The following is a 23,827-nucleotide window of genomic DNA, read 5'->3' as shown; positions in this document are numbered from 1 at the left end:
GGTGAGACATGATGTCCTTTTGACATTTTCTAAAGGTAAGTTGTATAGAGATGTATCTTCTTCATTTAGTACTATCCTAACCACAAGCAACCCAATTGGCTGATTAATGCCAGGAATGATTTTATTTAAAGGCAATTTCTTAGCAGTAGTTAGATTCTTTTTAACTGTTTCTTTGCAGACTGCCGTGAAGTATTTTGGAGTGTCTGGTAGGTGTTTTACTGAGACCTTGCATTTTCTACACATGTTGCCATATCCTCACATGAAATTAAAGGCCAATGAATAGGAAGCTACCCACACAAAAGGCTGCAATGGGATGTGACAGAAATGGTAGTGCCTCTGGGATATGATGAAAAAAAAATATGAAGTAAAGTGAAGTAAACTATGCTATGTCCTTTGCCAAGTTGGAGTCACATGACTCAATACCCCTTGACAGTGGTAGGCTAGCCAATCTTTCTGTGTGTTAATCTTAACTTTATAGTTGTCACTAAGGTATGTGTAGACTCTGTAACTGAGCTGATGGTTTATATGTCAGGGCTTCTCCATTTTGTCTGTACTATTTCTCCTTTTCTGCTCCTGGGGCCTCTGTGGCTGGACAGTTGATAATCTGGGGATGTCTGAAAACAGGAAGGGAAGGTTGGTGAGAGGAAATTTCAGTTGATCTGGACAGTGATATGTTCCATGACCAGCAGCTTTCTCATCATGAATGAATGAGTGAATGATTTATTGCCACATACATCTAAGGAGATACAGTGAAAACTGTTCTGTCACCACAATACAGCACCATTTTGAGGGACAAATAAATAAAAAGAAAGTACTTAAATTGAGTTCATGTTGATCGGCCGGGCTCTGGGCCTTCTGCAGCTAGGAGTCCCTGCTCCGCCATCACTGCAGCCGAAGCCCCGCTACCATTCCAAGAGGCCATATGTTGGGCCAGGAGGCACCACTGACACTGTTCCAGCCTCCTTGTGGCATCAGGAGAATGAAGAAAAGAAAAAGGCAAAAGGAGAGAGAGAAAAAGAGTGCAGATGAACTCCATCCAAACACCACCAACTATACCAGCGCGCCATCTTGATTCTGAGCTGACCTTTGTCTATGTCAAATGATGGGTTGCCAATGAGGTTTTTAATCATCTGTCATAGAATTCATTGCCCATCCTAATTTCACTGGAGAAGGTTGTGGTTTGCTGTCTTCTTGAAGTAATGCAATCCTTTGAGTGAAGGAGTAACCACAGTGCTGATAGGAAGGGGATTCCAGGATTTTGAGTCAGTGACAGTGAAAGAAGGGAGAAATAGTTCAAAACCAGGATGGTGTATACCTTGGATAGGAATTTATAGGTGGTGGTGTTCCCAAACATCAACTGTCCTTATCTTTCTAAAAAGTAGAGATTGTGGGCTTGCAAAGTGCAGTTGGAAGAGCCTTGGTAAGTTCTCGTAGCTGGTATACACTGCTGTTACTATGCATCAATAGTGAATCTTGAAAATGTTGGTGTCGATGTTAATCAAATAGGTTGCTTCATCCTGGATGGTGCCCAGATTCTTGAAACATCCATCCAGCAAGTGGGGAGTATTCCATCCCAAACTCCTGACTTGTTCCTTGTATGTGGTGGACATTGATTATAGAGAGAGGATGAGTTATTCACTGCAAAATAGAAAACATAAAAAGCAGGAGCAGGAGTAAGCTATCTGGCCCTTCAGGCCTGCTCTCTTATTCAATATGATTATATGGTCAAATACAATAGACTGTTCCTGCTTTCTCCCCACACCCTTTCATCCCTTAAGTCCGACAAATTATATCTTACTCCTTCTTGAAAACATTCAATGTTTTGACCTCAACTACTTTCTATGGCAGAGAGTTCCACAGACTCAGCTGTCTCTGAGTATACCAAATTTCTCTTTATCTCAGTCCTAAGTTATTTACCCCCATCCTTAAATTGTGACCCCTGGTTCTGCACTCACCAGTCAGCAGGAATGCTTCCTGCATTTACCCTGTTCAGTCCTGTTAGAATTTTATAGGTTTTTACGAGATCCTCTCTTATTCTTCTAAACTCAAGTGAATATAATCCTAATCGATCCAATTTCTCATTATAAGTATGCTTCTGACTTAGCCTTGTGAGTTCCTGGTCGATGCTAATGCCCAAGGCATTGGTAGTGAGGGATTCAATGATGAATGTTAGAGTTAGATTTTGTCTTACTTGTGATAGTCATTGCCTGGCACCAGAATGCTACTTGTACTTGTCAGCCAATGCCTAGATATTGTCCAGGTCTTGATGCATATAGATACAGACTGTTTCAGAATCTGAGGAGTTATCAATGATGTTGAACATTGTGCAATTATCATCAAGCATTCCCATTTCTCAACTTATGATGGAGGAAAATCATTACTTAAGTAGCCAAAAATTAAGAAGAGACATTGGCAGAACAATGCCCACCTCTTCACTGTTCCAGCGGCTGTCTAGCCAGTTTCACATGTAGGAAACCATCTCCTCTGTAGAGCTAAGGTGATGAAGTTGTCATCCCATTGCCAATATTGCATTGTTCCCTTCTGTTGTGTACCACCGAATTGTGCAAATGAGAGGGCAAAATATCAGTGATTGTGTAACACTGGCCAGATTCTTAGAAGCCAAAACTACATAGGCTATGGTGGAAAACAGGGGCAGAATCACATGAAAAGTCCAAAGTTGAAAATCACACAACACCAGGTTATAGTCCAACAGGTTTAACTGGAAGCACTAGCTTTCAGAGCGCTGCTCCTTCATCAGGTGGTTGTGGAGTACACAATTGTAAGACACAGAGTTTATAGCAAATGCTTACAGTGTGACGTAAAGTCCAGTGATGTAAAGAAGTCCAGTGAGTTATAGCTTGAAGCTGGAATTAACTCACTACATCTTTCAACTAAGTTCTGGATGTTGAGGCAAGGTTCTCATTAGGCAGCAGCAAGTTAAGGTGTTTACTCACTACTGCGGGTCCTTGATAAGTATATACCTATAAGGCATGGAGGTAGCTGTCGAGAGAGGGAGCCATGGTTACTAAAGAAGTTGAAGCTCTTGTCAAGAGGAAGAGGAAGGCTTATGTGAGGATGAGGCGTGAAGGCTCAGTTGGGGGCTTGAGAGTTCCAAGTTAGCCAGAAAAGATCTAAAGAGAGGGCTAAAAAGAGCCAGGAGGGGACATGAGAAGTTATTGGCGGATAGGATCAAGGAATACCATAAGGCCTTCTATTGGTTTATCAGAAATAAAAGAATGACTAGAGTAAGATTAGGGCCAATCAAAGACTGTAGTGGAAAGTTGTGTGTGGAATCTGAAGACATAGGGGAAACGTTTAATGAATACTTTTCATCAGTATTCACATTGGAAAAGGCTAATGTTAGTGAGAATACAGAGATACAGGCTACAAGATTAGAAGGAATTGAGTTTGACAAAGAGGAAGTTTTAGCAATTTTGGAAGATCTGCAAATAGATAAGACCCGTGGGCTGGATGGGATTCTTTGGGAAGCCAAGGAGGAGATTGCAGAGCCTTTGGCTTTGATCTTTAAGTCATCATTGCCAAAGGAGTAGTGCCAGAAGACTGGAGGATAGCAAATGTTCCATTGTTTAAGAAGGGGAATTGGGACAACCCTGGTAATTATAGGCCAGTGAGCCTTACTGCAGTTGTGGGTAAGGTGTTGGAAAAGGTGATAGGAGATAGGATTTGTAATCATCTGGAAAGGAATAATTGGATGAGGGATTGTCAACATGGTCTTGTGAAGGGTTACTGAGTTCTGCGAGAAGGTGACAAAGCAGGTAGATGAAGGTAAAGCGGTGGATGTGATTTAAGTGAACTTCAATAAGGCGTTTAATAAGGTTCCACAAAATAAGGAGTTTCTGGATTGAAGTTGATTTAGCAGCTTGGATCAGAAATTGGCTCGCTGAAAGAAGACAGGGTGTGGTCGTTGATGGGAAATGTTCATCCTGGAGCTCAGTTACCAGTGGTGTGCCACAAGGATCTGTTTTGGGGCTACTGTTGTTTATCATTTTTATAAATGATCCAGAGGTGAGTGTAGAAAGATGGGTTAGTAATTTTGCAGACGACACTAAAGTAGGCAGAGTTGTGAATAGTGCTAAAGGATGTTGTGGGTTACAGAGGGACATGGATAAGGTGCAGAATTGGGCTGAGAAGTGGCAAATGGAGTTTAATGCGGGAAAGCGTGAGGTAGTTCACTCTGGCAGAAGTAACAGGAATGCAGAGTACTGGGCTAATAGTAAAATTCTTGGCAGTGTAGATGAACAGAGCGATCTCAGTGTCCAGGTGCATAAATCCCTGAAAGCTGCCACCCAGGTTGAAAAAGTTGTTAAGAAGGCATAAAGTGTGTTGGTGTTTATTGGTAAGGGGATTGAGTTTCAGAGCCACGAGGTCATGCTTCAGCTGTACAAAACACTGGTAAGGCCGCACCAGGAATATTGCATGCAATTCTGTCCACCACATTATGGGAAGGATGTGGAAGCTTTGGAAAGGGTTTAGAGAAGATTTACTAGGGTGTTGCCTGGTATCGAAGGAAGGTCTTACATGGAAAGGCTGAGGGAACTGAAGCTGTTTTCATTGGAGAGAAGAAGGTTGAGAGGTGACTTAATCGAGATGTATAAGATAATCAGAGGGTTAGATAGGGTGGACAGGGAGAGCCTTTTTCCTTGGATGGTGAAGGCTAACGCAAGGGGACATAGCTTGAAATTGAGGGGTGATAGGTTTAGGATAGATATGAGAGGTAATTTCTTTACTCAGAGTGGTGTGGGCGTGGAACTGCCTGCCTGCAACAGTAATAGACTTGCCAATGTTAAGGGCATTTAAACGGGCATTGGACATACATATGGATAAGAATAGAAGGTGTAGGTGCGATGGGCATCAGTTTAATTTCACAGGTCGGCACAACATCGAGGGCCGAAGGGCCTGTACTGAGCTGTAACATTCTATGTTCCATGTTCTATATGTTCTATTGCCCATTAATGACTTTATTAACTGTAGACCTCACTTCTTTAATAAGGAACTTTCTATTCATCCAGTACAAGCAAGAGCCGAGAATACTCAACACGGAAGTCAGATGACTTCAACTCAGCTTGCTCCACAGGACCTCCAAATTAGATACCTCAGCTGCATGCACCCTAAATCAATGGATATTGGAATCAAACATGTACAAGCCCCTAAGAAACCACAGGGCACATATCTGATCCACTTACAATACACTTCTGGATTGGTCCTGTGCAGGAGGAGTAGTATCCGAGCAAATGAGTACACAGTGCAGAAATATGCAGGGTTAATGCTTTTGGGCGTTGGAATGGGTGACGCGAGTGAACAAAGATGTTGCAGGCATTATTGGGAGTGATAGAGCATGAGCTTTGGTGGGAGGTGAGTACTACAGTAGAGATACACTGCACATGAGATATCAGAGAGAGAATATCTGAGAGATTGTGGCACTTAGATGGAAAAGATCATTAACTTTCTTCTTAAACTTCTGGGCCTTCTTCCAGATCACTCAGACTGCTTCAACCAAAGTGGCAATCTTGGACTAGGGTGGCATAATTCTTGTGTCAAGGCCTCCCCTGCTAAACTTGAGGGTAGTTGGCATCCCTATGTGCAATACCCTGTCTAGCAGGACCTCTAGCTCCCTGCCCACAAAATGCTATGCCAATTTGACCTTCACTGCCATCCATGTCTGAGGTAAATATCAGAAAGCATGCAGAAGCTCCAGACTAACAGTGTAAATCTAGGTGCAAAGCAGCCTTTTAAAGATAGCGCAGGTAATAGTCTATTTCTGGATATCGCAGCAGTGGGTGTGATGTCCTGGGTATAGTAAGAGGTAGAATTGGACTAGAATTCGATTGGGGGGAGTGCCATTGGTAGTTAATGGCATGAGTTTAGTAAGATAGGGGAAAAAAAATGATTTGGTTGTGCAGAGAGAAACCCACTAGGCAACTCAACAAAACTGAAACTTAATCAAAAGAAAATGCAAGATTAGCCATTGTCATTCATTGGGAACAATGCCTATGATACAGAGTTGAATCAGATCTTCTGCTGAGTAGTGCTTTTAGTATATCCGACTAAATGAATGCAAACTTTCGATGTGCTTCACAGACTTAATCTGTTCTTTGGTTATCAGGAAGGTCCATATGTTATGCTGAAGAAAAATCATGACACTTTGGAAGGAAATGACAAGTACGAGGGTTACTGTGTGGATTTAGCTTCAGAAATTGCAAAGCACATCGGGATCAAGTATGAGCTTAAAATCGTTCCTGATGGGAAATATGGAGCAAGAGATCCAGACACTAAAATCTGGAATGGAATGGTGGGCGAACTTGTTTATGGGGTAAGCATCTATTTTATAATAGCCAGAAAGTAATGTTTCCTACCTTCTTATTTTCAATTTTTTCTGACATAAGAAGTGCAGTGGTTAATATATTTGCATTGATTTTTTTGCTTGCACTGTTTACCAAAGTTATTAATCTAGTTATTGCAGCCTGTGAAGTCTTTAAGGAATGTGGCTCCCTCAGGAATTTGGGTGCTTTCAAGAGCTGTCAATAAACATTGCTTTAAAAAGCAAATTTAACAAGAGTATGTTGAAATGTAAGGATACAGCTTTCCTGCATATAATTCGATATTAAATATGAGTTGGCCCTTTGGGTGTTCATTTGAAGTTTGTGTTGAATGTCCCAATTACCAAAAGCTTAGGAAGATGTTATAGATAACAAAATGTGTGGAAAAAGGAAACAGGAAAGTGCAACATCTTTCAGAAATAATATCCAAAAATCCTGTGATGAAATTAATGAAGCACCAAGGGATTCCTTTGTGCTCTTCAAAGGAAGAATGACAGTTCCCTAAGAGAAATTGTATAACTGGCTATTTTTAGCCTTTATATCATTTCTCCAGGGATTCTGCTGATCTCCCACCAGGGACACCCTGTGATTAGTCCAGCTAATAGTCAAAATAATAGAGCTAAGTTGAGGATGACCAGCAATATTAATATTGCTATATGCAAGAGAGGGGCACAAGGTTGATGTAAAACGTAATTTGATCGTTCTGGTTTCGTTAATAATGCACTAAGCACATCAGACAATACAAATAATAAGAGTTGGAGTACGGAACTGACATTGCTTTCTGCAGCACCATGATGCTTGTTTAGATTTCTATTTCAGTGGGTATGTTATCCCCTTGGTAGATTCAGTTGAATCCTTTATTCCTCATTGGCAGATTTGTGATTATAAAGCAAAAGATAATGTGGCTTCTGGATATCCAGAACTTAATTCTAAGGAGCATTGCCATTACTGTAATCACTAAAGTCATCCAGTCTCTTTGCCTGCATGGTGCTATCTTGGTTTTCATTCCAATTTGAAACATTTAATGTTTTTTTCTATGTTTACCAGGAACGAGAGCGTTGAAAGCACCATAACACATCTCTATTATGATTTGAGTGAACAACCATTTTTCCTATTAAATTATTTATTTGAATTACGTGTTTAATTGAAATTTTCCTGATGGCCTGTGCTCTTAGGACAGACTTTTATACTGGCGGTAGTAGCAGATCTGCATTGGTGGCCCAATGATAGCAGCTTTCAATTTTAAAGGGTGTCACACCTTGCCCTGAGACAAGTGCATAATGGAAGTGACTGTAATGGGAGGGAGCATCAATTTTAGAAGGTAATTTCAGAGATGTAATGTAGTTCAGGTGAAATATTCTGCAGTTTTTATTGGGCACTGGCCACCTGCGCTCCCCCAATTCAAATCAATTCAACTCCATTTGGAACAACCTGCTCTTGGGTCCTGATCCAAAGGAATCCTTACAACAACATGTACAGGTCAGGTGGATTGGTCAGGCTAAATTGCCCGTAGTGTTCAGGGTTTTGTAGGCTATGTGGGTTAGCCATGGGAAATGCAGGGTTAGGGTAGGAAGGTAGGTCTGGGTAGGATGCTTTTCGGATGGGCAGTGTGGACTCGATAGGCAGAATGTCCTGCTCCACACTGTAGGGATTCTATGATTTTATGATGCCTTCGCTCTCTATAGCTGACATCCCTCTCAATTTTGGCATTTATCATGACTTGAATATTAAAACTGAATCTTGTCTCCCCGAATGCAAAGCCATGGATGAGTCACAGTCATTTTTACACTATTCATACAAATAAAAAAAAGACTCAATTTCTAATTCTATTCCCTTCTAAAAATGTGCCACAACAACCTAGATCAAACCACAGGCCATTGAAAAAGCACTTCACTGTGATATGATCAAGTTTAGTATTGACTGAAACTCCTGATGCCCCAACATGGAAGATTTCCTCTGTGTTCTCAGAAATGCCGTAACTTAATGTACTGACAGAATACATTTATGATTTTACTACCACTAGTACACAGCAGAAAATGATCCCTGATGTAACTTCCATCAGTCGGACAAGGTCAGAGAGAAGATGGTAAAAACAAGGGCTTTTGCCCGAAACGTTGATTTCGCTGCTCGTTGGATGCTGCCTGAACTGCTGTGCTCTTCCAGCACCACTAATCCAGAGAGAAGATGTCCAACATTTCAACAAAAGGGAGGGAGTTCTGATGATTCACCCTGGCATGCTTTTTTTCACTTTTTTCATGCTCTTATCATTCTTACAACATTAACAACAATTACGGTTGGCTCTAAACTGTTCCCCATTCGTAAAATTTGAAAGCCAGAAACTTACAAAATAATAAGCACAAATTGTCCCTTTGCACATTTTTGGATACCTGTCCTAAATGTCAGGAGAATATTATGTATTAAACATAATACGTTAAACAATGTCCTTCCCTCACTCCATTTCTGAAGGAGGGTCTCAAATGCAGCAGCTGCGATGTTTGGATTGGTTCCACTGTGCACTGGAAACAGTTATTTTGCTTTCAACTTTTTCATGTTGTTTGACCGGAAATGGGCAGACCACCCAATATCCAAACTGTACAGACTTCCTAACTTCTGAAAACAGATGAAAATACCTTGGTTGTTACTCTGTGTGGCTGTCAGTATTTTGTTCTGGCAAAGGTAAATCAAAGGAACAAAACAAAAATCCCAAGTAACTGTATCGAGAGTTGATATCATACTTAAAAATGTTGTGGTGTTTCCTTATTTTGTTTTATTTTGCTATTTTGCTCTGTATTTTCTTTTTTAAAACTTTTTATTTCCCTCTTGCTGGTTCCATTGTTACTAGATCCCAGGAGTGGGCCAATAGGCAAACCTGAATCTGTCCTAGACCCAAGTACTTTATCCAGCAGCAGTCACTGGACAGCAATCAGATCAGAGCCATGGCTCTGGCTGAGATCAACTAGATTTGCCAACTCTGGTGATATTTCTGGAGGATTATCATGTAACATTCTGACCATGTGACTTCTGTCCATGTGCCATTTTGTCATGTTGGTGAATTTAGATCATGAGCATTAAGTCCTAACAGGGGGCAGCATGGTGGCTCAGTGGTTAGCACTGCTGCCTCACAATGCCAAAGACCCGTGTTTGATTCCCGCCTTGGGTGACTGTCTGTGTGGAGTTTGCACATTCTCCCTGTGTCTGCGTGGGTTTACTCTGGGTGCTCTGGTTTCCTCCCGCAATCCAAAGATATGCAGGTCAGATGAATTGGCCATGCTAGGTTGTCCATAGTATTAGTTAGGGGTAAATATAGGATAGGGGAATGGGTCTGGGTGGGTTACTCTTAGGAGGGTCGGTGTGGACTTGTTGGGCCAAAGGGCTTGTTTCCATCTAATCTAATCAAAATTATGTATTACTGATATGGGACAGGTTTCAAAGACCAGGAGGTCACCCATTATCAACTAAAGGTATCTGAAAGTGTTCAGTGATTCACAGGGAGCGAAATAACTATGCACGATAAAACTTTAATTCTCACACTAATTGCTTATAACCACTGACTTGTTGTTATTCATTCATGAGAATGGAGCACGGCTGGCTTAGCCAGCATTTATTCCCCATCCCTAGGTACCCAGAGATCTGTTAAAAGTTAATCGCATTGCTATGGGTCAGGAGTTGTAGGCCTGACCTGGTAAGGACAGCAGATTGTCTTCTTCAAACAATGCTAGTGAACCAGGTTGGTTTTTCCACCAATTGATAGTGGTTAGATGGTCACCATTAGGTGAGCTTTTTTTCCAGTTTTTTCTAATTGAATTTAAATTTCATCATCTGTCATAGTGGGATTCAAACCCATGTCCTGAGAACATTAGCCTGAGTGTTTTGAAATGATGGTCTAGTGACATTGCCACAACAGCAACGCCTCCTCCAATTGGGTAATTAGTAATATTGGTAATTCTCAGATTTCCTTCATGTAATAATTCTTTTATAGGTCTTCATGTCAACTAATATTATAGCACACTGGTATTTATTTTGTTGTGATAGTAGAATCCCCTATGAGAAGTCAGGCTGTCCAAATTAGGCCACTTTTACTAAGCCCAATATTGATGCCACTTCTTTCAACTCTGGTTGAGATTCTGGTTCTGTGCAAAGATAACCTTAGTCAGAGTTAGTCTGTAATTGAACTTTATTTGTTAAAGCTAAGCTACACTGAATCAATCCAAAAACAAAATTGCAGCATATACAGTGAACACCATTATGAAGTATTTCTCACATATCCTGTAGGAATAAACTCAGCTCAGTGCCAACTGTCATGGGTTCAGACTCAACAAAGCAGAATTTTCATTAAGTGATTGAAATTACAGGAAAGGTAGAGGCCATTCAATATTCAGAGCCTCCTTACACTGTTTTGGTTAGGTGTCCTATTACTCTTCAACCTCCTGCTCCAGTCGTTTTATATTCCTCCTTTTTAACTGTTTATCTCAATACCTTTTAAATTATGTTTCATTTTCTCCATTCCATTCCAAGCATCCTCCATTTCCCTTTCTCTCTGGTTGTCCAGTTGAAAAGCCTCTGCTTTCTATTTCTTTCCCACCTTTTGCAATAATCTCTATAAGGATTTCCAGGTTGCATTTAACCCTTTTAAGTTTGATCCTTCATATTGTATCACCTGCTCTTATTTCTACAGAAAATGTTTGTTCTAATACCCATTCCCTCTCCCCACTTTTTCCCTTCGTAAAGATCCAATCCCATTACTCACATTCCACACTCTCTCATTCATTAAGCCTTATTTTCATCATTATCTCTCCCATTTATCAGTGTATCGTTCTTCCAATCCCCAGTCGTCTTCGTTCCTTAGGCCATATAATCTAATTTTACCTTCTGTATGCACCTCTATTCCTTCTACTCCATCTCTCCCTCAAGTCCCCATCCTTGAATCCCCATTCTCAATCTCCCTTTACCCTCAGCTGCTACCACCAAATTTCTCTCACTTCTTGAGTTCTCATTTCTTGAATTGCCATTCCCTCAGGGCTGGATTTTCATGGATATGGGCCTTTAAAAATGGCAAGTGAGACTTAGATTTGTAATTCCCACCCCATTTCCAACAGATCCACTTTTACCAGTAGTGGCAAGGAGATGGAGCATGATTCACACTGGCAAGAAACATTCATAGAACATAGAACAGTACAGCACAGGAACAGGCCCTTCAGCCCACGATGTTGTGCCAAGCATAACGCCAAATTAAATTAATCCCTTCTGCCTGCCATTGGTCCATATTCCCTCATTCCTTGCATATTCATGTGTTTATCTAAAAGTCTCTTAATCATCTCCATTGCATCTGCTTCCACCACCACCCCAACAGCATGTTGCACATTCCTACCACTGTCTGTTTATAAAATTCGCCCCTCACATTTCCTTTGCCCTTTCTCCCTCTCACCTAAAACGCACGTCCCCTAGTTTAAGGCATTTCACTGCTGGGAAAAAGACTCTGACCTTCATACCTGTCTATTCATCTCATGATTTTATAGACTTCTATCAAGTCTCCCCTCAGCCTCAGCCACTCCAGAGAAAACAACCCAAGTTTTCCTAGTCTCTCCTTATAGTTCATACCCTCTAATCTGGGCAGTGTCCTGGTAAACCTCTTCTGCACCCTCTCTAAAGGCTCCAGATCCTTCCTGTAATGTGGTGACCAGGATTGAACACAATACCCTAAGTGTGGCCTAATAAAATCTAATACAGATACAACATGACATCCTCAATCTTATACTCACTTTTTCCAACTAATAAAGGCAAGTATGCCACATACCTTCTTCACCACTCTATCTACTTGTGTGGTCACTTCCAGGAAGCTATGGACTTGAAGCCCAAGATCTCTCTATGCATCAGTATTATCCAGGGCCCTGCCAGTAAATATATACTTTTCCTTAACATTGGATCTCCCAAAGTGTAGCACCTCACATTTATCCAGATTAAACTCCATCTGCCATTTCTCTGCCCACATCTGCAACTGATCTGTATCCTGCTGTATTCTTTGACAATCTTCTATACTATCAACAACTCCACCAAACTTTGTATCATCTGCAAACTTACTAACCCAACCATCTACATTTTCATCCAAGGCATTTATGTATACATAGCACAAACAGAACAGATCCCAGTACAGATCCCTGTGGAACACCACTAGTCATGGACCTTCAGTCTGAAAAACACTCTCCCACCACTACCCTCTGACTTCTATGGGTAACCCAATTCTGAATCCACACAGCCAAGTCAACATGGATCCTATGCATTGTAATCTTCTAGATGAGCCTACCATGAGGGACCTGGTCAAAAACCTTACTAAAATCCATGTAGACAACATAAACTGCTCTGCCCTCATTAATCATCTTCGTTAATCACCTTGAAAAATTTGATCAGGTTAGTAAGACATGACCTGCCCTGCACAAACCTGTCCCTAATTAGGCTGTGCTTTTCTAAATGTGCATAAATCCTATCCCTAAGAGTTCCCTCCAATAGCTTCCCAACCACTGATGGGAGACTCACTGGTCTATAGTTTCCTAGGCTATCCCTATTTCCTAGATTATCCCTTAAACAGAGGAACAACATTAGCTACTTTCCAGTCCTCCGGGATCTCTCCAGTATCTAATGAGGATACAAAGATTTAGTCAAGGCCCCAGAAATCTCCTCTCTTGTCTCTGGGATGGATACCCTTGAGCCCTGGGGACTTGTCCACCTTAATTCTCTTTCTTGATCCCAAAATGCCCGAGCATATTAGCACGCTCCACACAAATCCTCCATATCCTCCTCCTGGGTGAATACTTAAGCAAAATATTCATTTAGGATTTCACCCACATCCTCTGCCTCCAAGCATGTTCCCTCTTTTGTCCATATGTGGTCCCACCTTCTCCTTAGTTATCCTCTTGTTTTTAATATATGTATAGAATGCCTTGGGATTCTCTTTAACTCTTGCACTCATAATTCCTTGCTTAAGTTCTTTCTTACCTTCTTTATATTCCTCTGACTGTGCAGGGCCATTTGAATGTTGTGCTGAGTTTAAGGAGGTTAATAAAGGATTAGCTGACTTTGATATACTGTCTGATTGGAAATTTACTTTTAATAATAGATCAAAATACTTTAAACTCTTTGAATGGGTTTCATGAATAGAGGGGGTTTTCCATTATCAAGTGTGTAGGAATAAGAGGTGCATTTGTTAGAAATTTTCTTCACATCTTCAAATGGTTTCTGAGGACTGCCATTACTGGGTGAGTTGGAATGGAAATGAAATGGAGGCATGGTTGGCATGGAGGTGGAATGGGAAAGTGCTTGTGTTGGCATTGAAGGAACATGAGGGTTGGGTAAGGTGTGAGGGAATGTAAAATCTGAGCAAGAGAGAGCCTAACCATTTCTAAAACAACTGGAACTCAGATCTTGACTCTGGTCTTCCTGCTGTGAGCGCCTAGGATCTGCTTTCATGTTTACCTTGATTCCAAACTTCTCTGGAATGAGAACTGTATCCTTTAAAACCAAGCAGATCAGCCAAGTTGGAAAATCTGCCCACTCACACTACCCACCTTAGAAGCAAAAGTCCAGCTGTAAGCTAGCTCCTCTCCCCTGAGCTGTCATTATTTATTTTTCTCTCCCTCCTCCTCAGCCCCCAAGTCCTCACATCAATTCTACCTCTTTGAGAGGATGGGCTGCTTCTGTGGATATTTACAATATGAAGATAACCCAGCTTGCAAGATCCATGTGTCATTATTGGAGACTCACAGGCTCCCCAGGAGGATTGGCAATCTTACATCCAGCATTAACGGGAGTCACACTGAGACCTTGGCTTGTATGAGGAGAAAGTGAGGACTGGCCTGTATGGTTTAGTTTCACATGAATTGGTGCATGAATGCATTCAAACACTGTTAAAGCCTTTTTTCCTTTTACATCTACCCATATCAATTCAGAAGCTAGACTGATGACCTAATTTTCAGCCTCTTCACCCATTGCTATTGATTGAACCCTGAGGAAGTAAAAGAGAGTGCTTTCTGGTCACAATGTCTTTGTATTAAATTAATCGGTAGACCTCCTTCTGATGAAATGCAGCCTGACTTGGTTAGAATATTTTCACAACATCAGTAATGCTGTACACTTTGGACTTTTATTTGCCATGCATCTTCTATACTTTGTACACAAGAACATTAAGTTGTGTTCTTACAAATCTTACTGTTAACTTGAGATTTTTAGCAGTGAACATTTCAGCATTTTAGAGTTAGTGCTGGCAAAAATCTGATCCTAATCTCAGGGAAAGTGGACTAGGTTTAGTGAAGATGTCAATGCTGGAAATCTGGCAGGCTCCACTGGCTCATCAGCACTGTCTTCTGTCTGGCATACAGGCCCACACAGAACCACAATCAGGTCCCAATCAGCGTCCTTGTCCAATGGAGAGTATTTGTATCAAGATATAACAAGATGCTCATATATTTCAGCATTGAGACATTTATTATCTGCTCGAGTGTACTTTCTAAAGGGACTGTTAATCTGTGTTTACGAGTTTAAGTGAGTACAAATGAGTAACTTTCCTGTAGATGCATCTCACTACTGATAAAATGTCCTCTAGAAAGGTCAGGGGAAATGAAATAAATATTAGAATTTATTTGAATTACAAAACTTGCAAAATAAAAACAGCATGGCACATCTATAATTCAGAAGCGGAGCCTCTTGGCACCTTGTTTTTACTCTAACAAAGTATGGTATCAGAGAACTATTTAAGTTAATGAACAAACAGTAAGTCATATGGTGCACTGTCCACATTGCAAGTGTTGAAATATTTAATATGCTAAGCTTAAAGCTGAATAAATTAACGACATATTTAGAGATTAGAGATTTCCTTTAAGGGTTGTTTGCACTGGTATCATCTACCATGTGTATACTTTCAGATATGTATTTAAAAATGATTTTCCCCATTTCACAGAGAGCACAGATTGGTGTGGCACCACTGACCATTACTTTAGTACGAGAAGAGGTCATTGACTTTTCCAAGCCCTTCATGAGCCTGGGCATTTCCATCATGATCAAGAAACCGCAGAAGTCCAAACCTGGCGTCTTCTCCTTTCTTGACCCATTGGCATATGAAATTTGGATGTGTATCGTCTTTGCCTACATTGGAGTCAGCGTGGTACTCTTCCTGGTCAGCAGGTTTAGCCCATATGAATGGCACACTGAAGAACCAGAAGATGGACAAGATACATCACCAAGTGATCAACCACCCAATGAGTTTGGAATCTTTAACAGTCTTTGGTTTTCTCTGGGTGCCTTTATGCAGCAAGGATGCGATATTTCACCAAGGTTGGTCACTTATCTATTAACTCTGTGCATTTTATGGTCAAGCCTGATGCCATGGTGCATATACGTTACCTTTACCCCCTTCAACATAAGTATATTCTTTCTAAAAGTTATTTGAATGCTTCCACAAACGGTAAGGTTCCGAAAGAAATTGCTGCTTTTTTATAGATAAGTGAAATGTGTGAATGACCTCTAAATTATCATTTACACATTTCTGCACGTAACTTATATACACCATGCGTAGACCGTAAAATGCATTAAGTTATGCTGATTTTGTCCCCTTGGAGGACTACCGTGTGTTTGCTGCATACCTTATTTTACGGTCAACTGTCCAGGTGTATATAAAATCTCATTTCTTTCTGATCTGCACCCATTGCTGAAATGAAAAGAAAATGAACTGTAATGACCAAATTTTATTGTTGAATAGCTTTTTAGTACTCAAATACAGGAGCTCACTTTCGACCGTGTGTGAATACATATCCATAGTAGATCAAAAGTATTCATTTGCATGGATTTTCTGTCAACCTTTTCCATTATAAATTCCTATATCCTATACATTTATAATGGAACTGCCTATGTATATTTATCAACTGTAATTTTATTTTCTTCTAAGTGAAAGCAGTGACTCCCATAGGAGATCTACTGAATGTATTTTTATGAAAAAGTAATTCTTTATACATCTACAAAAGTAGTGTTGTGAAATGATTAACAATATATGTCTTAGTGAAAAATGTGCTGTAGTTTTGTATGTACACAGTATTCGTATTTAAGTTGTTCTTAACTATGGTTAAGCAGATGGTTGAGGTTTTAAAATAAGCAAAGAGTGAGATAATGAACTACCTTAGGGTGTACAACGGTTCCAAAGCTGTTAAGACAAAAGACAAGTAAACTGAAGAATGAATTTGTCAGTTGAATAGTGTATGAGTTGAACTGAACTGAACTAATACTTCAATTTTTCTTGATTACGTTTGGAGATTTGAGAGGAATTTCACAGACCTCTCTCAGGAGATTAAGTGGATTGATTGAAATTCATACTTGTCCAGGGATAAGTCAAAAAGGCCTTTCTCATTTTCTTCCATTTCTATGAAAAGAAAATGTAATTTGGTGCAGTCAGCTGCAGGTTCTGTCACCATGATGGGCTGTGCTAAGGTAAAACCAGGTAGATAGTTCCTGTACTGACATTCATTGAGGCTGGCAGTAAAGGAGCTGAAAATTGGAATTAAACGACCAGCAGTCTGAACTGATTTCTGTAATACTGTAGAAAGCCTTACTAAAGCATGAAGGTTTGATTAGAAATTAACCAAAGTTGGAAATAGCAGTTAAGAGCTTGGGGAATGAAATAGAGCTGTGGAGATGTACAGAATATATGGAATGTTTCCTGATGAAGGGCTTTTGCCCGAAACGTCGATTTTACTGCTCCTCAGATGCTGCCTGAACTGCTGTTTTTTTTCTAAACTCTGATCTAAACTCTGGTTTCCAGCATCTGCAGTCCTCACTTTTGCCTAGAATATATCACCTGTCAGTTCTACAAATCCTAATCTACATAAATGTCTTGGATTTATATTTAGAGTGCTCTTGTGGTACAGTGGTAGTGTCCCTACCCTTAGACTGAGAGGTCTGGCTTCAAGTCCCACCAGCTCCAGAGATATATAATAACATCCCTGAACAAGTTGATTAGAAAAATAGGTGAATAAAAAATTATCTCAGCACACATTTACCAACATTACCAAACCATGAAAGACAGCAGAGTCTAAAAAGGCAACTGAAGAGTTACAGAACAATACAGATAAGGCTCATAAATAAGCCAGCTTGAACAGATGATAATTAATAGAAATGAAGTGCAAGGTCTTCGCACATTGAAGAGAAAAATATGAAACATGATTAATGGTGTTAACTCAGTCAAGGCAAAACTGAAACTCATGGAGTGGAATGATCTGCTCCTGGAGGTACTGGGTTTAGAAGTGGGGAGGGCACTTAATGAGGCACAATGGCAACATACCTCAACCAACTTTCCAACCTCAACTCAAATTAAGTCCTGGCCAGAGAGACCCTTGGTTGACCACCCAGCCTTGCCACTAATTGATACCTTTAATTGACCAATTAAGCATCGTAGCCTGCCACTGTTGGAGTTAAGTAGGCAGCAGAAGGCTGGAAGAACACAGTAAGCCAAACAGCATCAGGAGGTGTAGAAGTTGACAATTTGGGTGTAACCCTCCGTCAGGGCAGTTGGAGTTAACCCAGCCGCAGGCAGGCCTGATACCATGCAGCCGTGGCTTCCTCTGTAATGCTGCTGAGTGCATGAGCTATCGGCTGCTGATTGGTGTGTAGTTCTTGCTTCGTGGAACTTCAGTTCCTCACGATTCTGACTGCAGGGAGGGTTCACCAGCCGCTTTGCCACTGCCTGATTGGTGTGTGGTTTCAGTGTCTTCCTTAGAAAAACCAACATGGGTCTCTCACTGGCTCTAAAGCCCATAGTGTGGGTGAGGAACTCAATTGTGACAGTGTATAATCTTCACAGAGCAGTGGTCAATTTGTTGAGTTATGTTGGTGAATTTAATTGGATAAATGCTGGACCTGATTGATGCACTTTGAATACTGAATGAATTTGTGACCACTAAAGCACAAAGTATTCATCCATCCCATAAATGCGATGATTGGACGAATTATAAGGCTGATGCCTGCTGCTAAAGAACTTGGAAATGTTCAGAAAAACCTTAAGTTTTCAGTGACGAAAGAAAGGAAACCAATAGAAGTAGAATTGGATTAGAAAAGACTGATCTAGATCCAATCAGAAAAATGTACCTTTGTGACTGCTATCAGTAACCTTCACACTAAGAGTGCTTAATACCTGCAATGTTCCTCCAATGGCCGCTGTGGGGCAAAATCTCAGGAGGTATTCCAGCTACTGTTCGAGAGTATATTTTCATTCTCTGTAATAGGATAAGCTGAATTGCCTCACCCTGCTTATCTTTTTATCTTTCCGATCCAATCTTGCCATGATTTACGTAAGTAACAAAAATTTCAGTTTTTTAATATACAGATGCAAGGTGGCTCTTAAGTTAGAATCGCATATGTTCAGACCAGTTTTTGAGGGAACAGCCATGATGCACATACCTTCAGGTTTTTCAGCATTCATACGCTCGTCCAAGTGGAAGTAAAACTAGGCAGTTAACATCTGGGAGATGGAAGCTGCATACTGCAGCTGTGGCTCATTACATGTCGTCACACAACACACATTAAAGCTGAGTTACAATATAATAAGGTCCACACTCAGACCAGGACAGTGATTGAGCTTTGGCTGTGCTCAAACAGCAGTTCAGTAATCATCTTCCTTCTGTAGGCTGCTTCATGAATGACCTTGGAAAGGTCATCAACATTTTGCAGCATGCTGCTCAAAATTGCCATTGACAGTTGCATCAGCGCTCAGTTCACTGACGATCAGGTAGCACGAGGGATTAGGAATATAAGATGTGCTACTGGCAGCAAGAGTATGTGGCATCTTTTGATTGATAGCTTCTTGTCTGAGCTAATGCAATTGAGCATTTGTCTTTTATTGGCTGCAATGATATAATCCAATCTGTTAGTTTATTGTTTTCCTACTTCCTACTTGTAACCAGTAAGATGCTTTCTCTTAATTTATCAAAAATGGCGAGAGTAGCCTAATGATTTCATTAGTCGGAGTTAATAGGTGTAGATCAAAACCTAAGAATAAATAAAAATAGATTTATTTAACTTGCATATGCATGTCCATGTATCTGCTGTTAGTGTCTTTATGCCACTAATACGTTGTATGTATTTTATTATGATATGTAAAGTTATGACTAATCGTATGCAAAGGTTTATATGTTGTAGCGTGGAAGTATTGGTTTTGTATGAATGGATGAAATTAATTTAGTTTCAATAATAGCTTTGATCCACTTTTTAATATCAGATATCAACATTGGCATTAGTCTGAAACCATTGTACCTTGGTTCATTGATATCACTGTCACCTCTGAGACAAAAGATCATAGCTTCAAATCATACCCCTAGATTTGAACATATAATCTAGACTGCTGTGTAATCTCACGTAGCACTAAAGGAGATTTCATTGACACAAGTGCTGCCATTTATCTAGATGGCAAGTTAAACTGTAAAACTGTTTGCCCTTTCAGATGAGATTAAAAGATCCAATGACATAAATTCCATAATGAACACCATGGAAAGCAAATTCTTTGGTTGCTTATTTCATTGCAGGTTGTGGAACCTTGTATGTAAAATGACCTACGAACCGACAGTAACTGCATTTCAAAAGTAAATCAATGGCTGCAGACAGCTTTGGGAGGATTTGAGGATATTTAAGACACAACAGCAATCCAAGTTCTTTCATTATTTACCAAGTTAACAAGGGAACTAGTCTGTGGTTTTCATGGAAAAAAAAGACTGGGAATTGCAAAGCACATATCTCAGAATGCTAAAAAAATCTCAGAAAAGGTCCTCGAAAAGAAAAAGAATAACATATTTAACGTATATTTGTATCATTGATAGTCACAGGTAAGGTGCCGGGAGACTGGAGATTGGCAAACGTGGTGCCACTGTTTAAGAAGGGCGGTAAAGACAAGCCAGGGAACTATAGACCGGTGAGCCTGACCTCAGTGGTGGGCAAGTTGTTGGAGGGAATCCTGAGGGACAGGATGTACATGTATTTGGAAAGGCAAAGACTGATTCGGGATAGTCAGTATGGCTTTGTGCATGGGAAATCATGTCTCACAAACTTGATTGAGTTTTTTGAAGAAGTAACAAAGACGATTGATGAGGGCAGAGCAGTAGATTTGATCTATATGGACTTCAGTAAGGTGTTCGACAAGGTTCCCATGGGAGACTGATTAGCAAGGTTAGATCTCATGGAATACAGGGAGAACTAGCCATTTGGATACAGAACTGGCTCAAAGGTAGAAGACAGAGGGTGGTGGTGGAGGGTTGCTTTTCAGACTGGAGGCCTGTGACCAGTGGAGTGCCACAAGGATTGGTGCTGGGCCCTCTACTTTTTGTCATTTACATAAATGATTTGGATGCGAGCATAAGTTAGTAAGTTTGCAGATGACACCAAACTTGGAGGTGTAGTGGACAGCGAAGAGGGTTACCTCAGATTACAACAGGAACTGGACCAGATGTGCCAATGGGCTGAGAAATGGCAGATGGAGTTTAATTCAGATAAATGTGAGGTGCTGCATTTTGGGAAAGCAAATCTTAGCAGGACTTATACATTTAATGGTAAGGTCCTAGGGAGTGTTGCTGAACAAAGAGACCTTGGAGTACAGGTTCATAGCTCCTTGGAAGTGGAGTCACAGGTAGATAGGATAGTGAAGAAGGCGTTTGGTATGCTTTCCTTTATTGGTCAGAGTATTGAGTACAGGAGTTGGGAGGTCATGTTGAGGCTGTACAGGACATTGGTTAGGGCACTGTTGGAATATTGCATGCAATTCTGGTCTCCTTTCTATCGGAAAGATGTTGTGAAGCTTGAAAGGGTTCAGAAAAGATTTACAAGGATGTTGCCAAGGTTGGAGGATCTGAGCTATAGGGAGAGGCTGAACAGGCTGGGGCTATTTACCCTGGAGTGTCGGAGCCTGAGAGGTGACCTTATAGAGGTTTACAAAATTATGAGGGGCATGGATAGGATAAATAAGTAAAGTCTTTTCCCTGGGTTGGGGGAGTCCAGAACTAGAGGGCATAGGTTTAGGGTGAGAGGGGAAAGATATAAAAGAGACCTAAGGGGCAACTTTTTCACACAAAGTGAATGAGCTGCCAGAGGATGTGGTGGAGGCTGGTACAATTGCAACATTTAAGAGGCATTTGGATGGGTAAATGAACAGGAAGGGTTTGGAGGGATATGGGCTGGATGCTGGCAGGTGGGACTAGATTGGTTTGGGATATCTGGTCGGCATGGACGGGTTGGACCGAAGGGTCTGTTTCCATGCTGTACGTCTCTATAACTCTATGTATAACTCAATAGTCCAAATTTTAAATGGATAGAAATTCAGAATAAAATTGTAAAACAGATTTAAGAATCTCTGAGTCACATATAAGTAAGGTTTGAGGTTGACCTTTAAAGTTAATGTAAAACAATGGCTATGCTGGCTGTCCAGCAGGACAAGATGAATAAGAAAGAGAGAAAATTGGAAATTGCGTAAGCTTCATCAAAAAGCACTCAGAAAATGTACTTTCCAAATTCATTGTATCAACAGTTGGCTTCCATTCCCAGACTCATCTTTGGTACTGGAATGGCCTCCTTTCGTATTATTCTGACTGTGTGAACTTGGGTGATTTTTCTTCTTAACTCAACCTAATGCGGTCACAACATCACCAGAATAGCTGTGCTGACTGCCCAGATTTACTGTGAGGAGGCCAGAATCATTATTAGGTTCAGAACATGTTTAAATGTTCTCAGTTGCTGTGGTTACCAGGTATTTTACAAAGAAAAATACTTAATGTTACAGATAACAAAATAATGGCCCATAGAGACCTATGCCTCATGATTTAGGTCTCAGTCTCAGTGCTGAGGGATCACCTCTCAGTTAGAGGGACATACTGAGGGATTGCCTCACAATCAAGGGAACATACAGAGGGATCACCTCACAGTCAGAGCAAAATATTGAAGGATCACCTCACAGTCATAGGGGTATACTGAGGGTCATTTTACAGTCAGAGGGACACATTGAGGGATCATTTTATCATCAGACGGATATGCTGAGGGATCACCTCACAGTCAGAGCGACACACTAAGGGATCACTTACTTGACATAATGGGCTACAAAGCAAAGTTGAACAGAATTGTGGACACCAGTACATCCTTACCCAATGAGTTCAAAGCATTCTATGCTCGGTTTGAACAAAGGTCAGTGAGATGATGTCACTTATCCCGTCAGCTTTGGGTGCACCTGTTCCCTCAGTCACTGCCATATACACCAGATTGGCCTTCTTGAGGGTAATCCACAGAAAGCAACCGACCTGGATAGAGTGTCCAGCCATGCACTCTGATCCAGTGTAGACCAGCTGGCAGGAGTATTCGCAGACATCTTTAATCTTTCCTTCCTGTGATCTAAAGTCCCCACCTGCTTCAAGGAGACCACCATTATCCCAGTGCCAAAGAAAAATCATACAGCATGCCTCAGTGATTAATGCCTGGTGGCTGTGACATCCATAATTATTAAGTCATGGCTCACATCAACTCCAGCCTACTGAATTGCCATGATCCCTTCCAATTCACCTATCTGCACAACAGGTCCAAAGCAGACACCATTTCCCTGGTCTTACACTCATCCCTGGAACATCTGGATAGCAAAGATAACCTATGCTATGGTCCTACTTATTGACTACTCCAGCTCCACTTTCAACATGATAATTCCAAACAAACTCATCTCTACAACTCAAGAACTAGGTTGCAGCTCCCCACTCTGTAACAGGATCCTTGCCTTTCTGACCCATAGGCCGCAATAAATAAGAATAGGCAACAACATTTCCTCCAAATAATCTTAAACACCAGTGCTCTGTAAGGTTGCGTACTCAGTCTCCTATAATACATCTTACACTCATGACTGTGTGGCTAAATTCCATCCCAACTCCATTTACAAGTTTGCTGGTGAAACCATGATTGTAGGTCAGATCTCAAATAACAATAAGACAGAATACAGGAAAGAGATTGAGTGTTTAGTGGCATGGTTTAAAGACAATAATCTCTCCATCAAAGTCAGCAAAAACAACAAAGCTCTTTATTGACTCTAGGGCATGCTCCTGTCTGAATCAGTGGTCCTGAGGTCGAAATAGTTGTGAGTGTCAAGTTTCTGAGAGTGATGATCACCAACAATATGTCCTGGTCTGAGCTAAGGAAATGCAGCTAAGAACTCTTACCAATTTTTATAGATGCACCATAGAACGCATCCTATCTGGCTGCATTGCACATGGTGTGGCAGCTGTCCTCTCAAGACCACAAGAAACTATGGAGAGTTATGAACACATCCCAGTCCATCACACAAACCAACCTTCCATCCATTGATTCCATTTATACTTCCCACTGCCTCAGGAAAGCAGCCAACATAATCAACGACCCCTCCCTCCCCGGTTATACTCTCTTCCACCCTCTTCGCTTAGGCAGAAGATATAAAAAATTGATTACACATACAAACGATTCAAGAA

At 40.8% G+C, this 23,827-nt stretch overlaps 1 protein-coding gene across 10 annotated transcripts in view; it reads left to right on the top strand.

Moving 5' to 3' along the window:
* LOC140481390 (glutamate receptor 4) overlaps positions 1–23,827 on the top strand; it is a 324,446-nt gene that overhangs the window by 271,710 nt on the left and 28,909 nt on the right. For all 10 annotated transcript variants that reach the window (XR_011961514.1, XM_072577502.1, XM_072577497.1 and 7 more), the window contains exons 10-11: positions 6,125–6,331; positions 15,286–15,659. Coding sequence is in view for 9 of the 10 variants with exons in the window: in XM_072577502.1 (XP_072433603.1) it covers positions 6,125–6,331; positions 15,286–15,659 (581 nt within the window). In the remaining variant the exon portion in view is untranslated. The remainder of the gene's footprint in view (positions 1–6,124; positions 6,332–15,285; positions 15,660–23,827) is intronic.

The sequence above is a fragment of the Chiloscyllium punctatum genome, chromosome 9, assembly GCF_047496795.1.
Source record: "Chiloscyllium punctatum isolate Juve2018m chromosome 9, sChiPun1.3, whole genome shotgun sequence".
NCBI classification, from domain to species: Eukaryota; Metazoa; Chordata; class Chondrichthyes; order Orectolobiformes; family Hemiscylliidae; genus Chiloscyllium; species Chiloscyllium punctatum.
The sequence above is the reverse complement of the archived record's forward strand: the minus strand, read 5'-3'. Positions and strand labels throughout refer to the sequence as shown.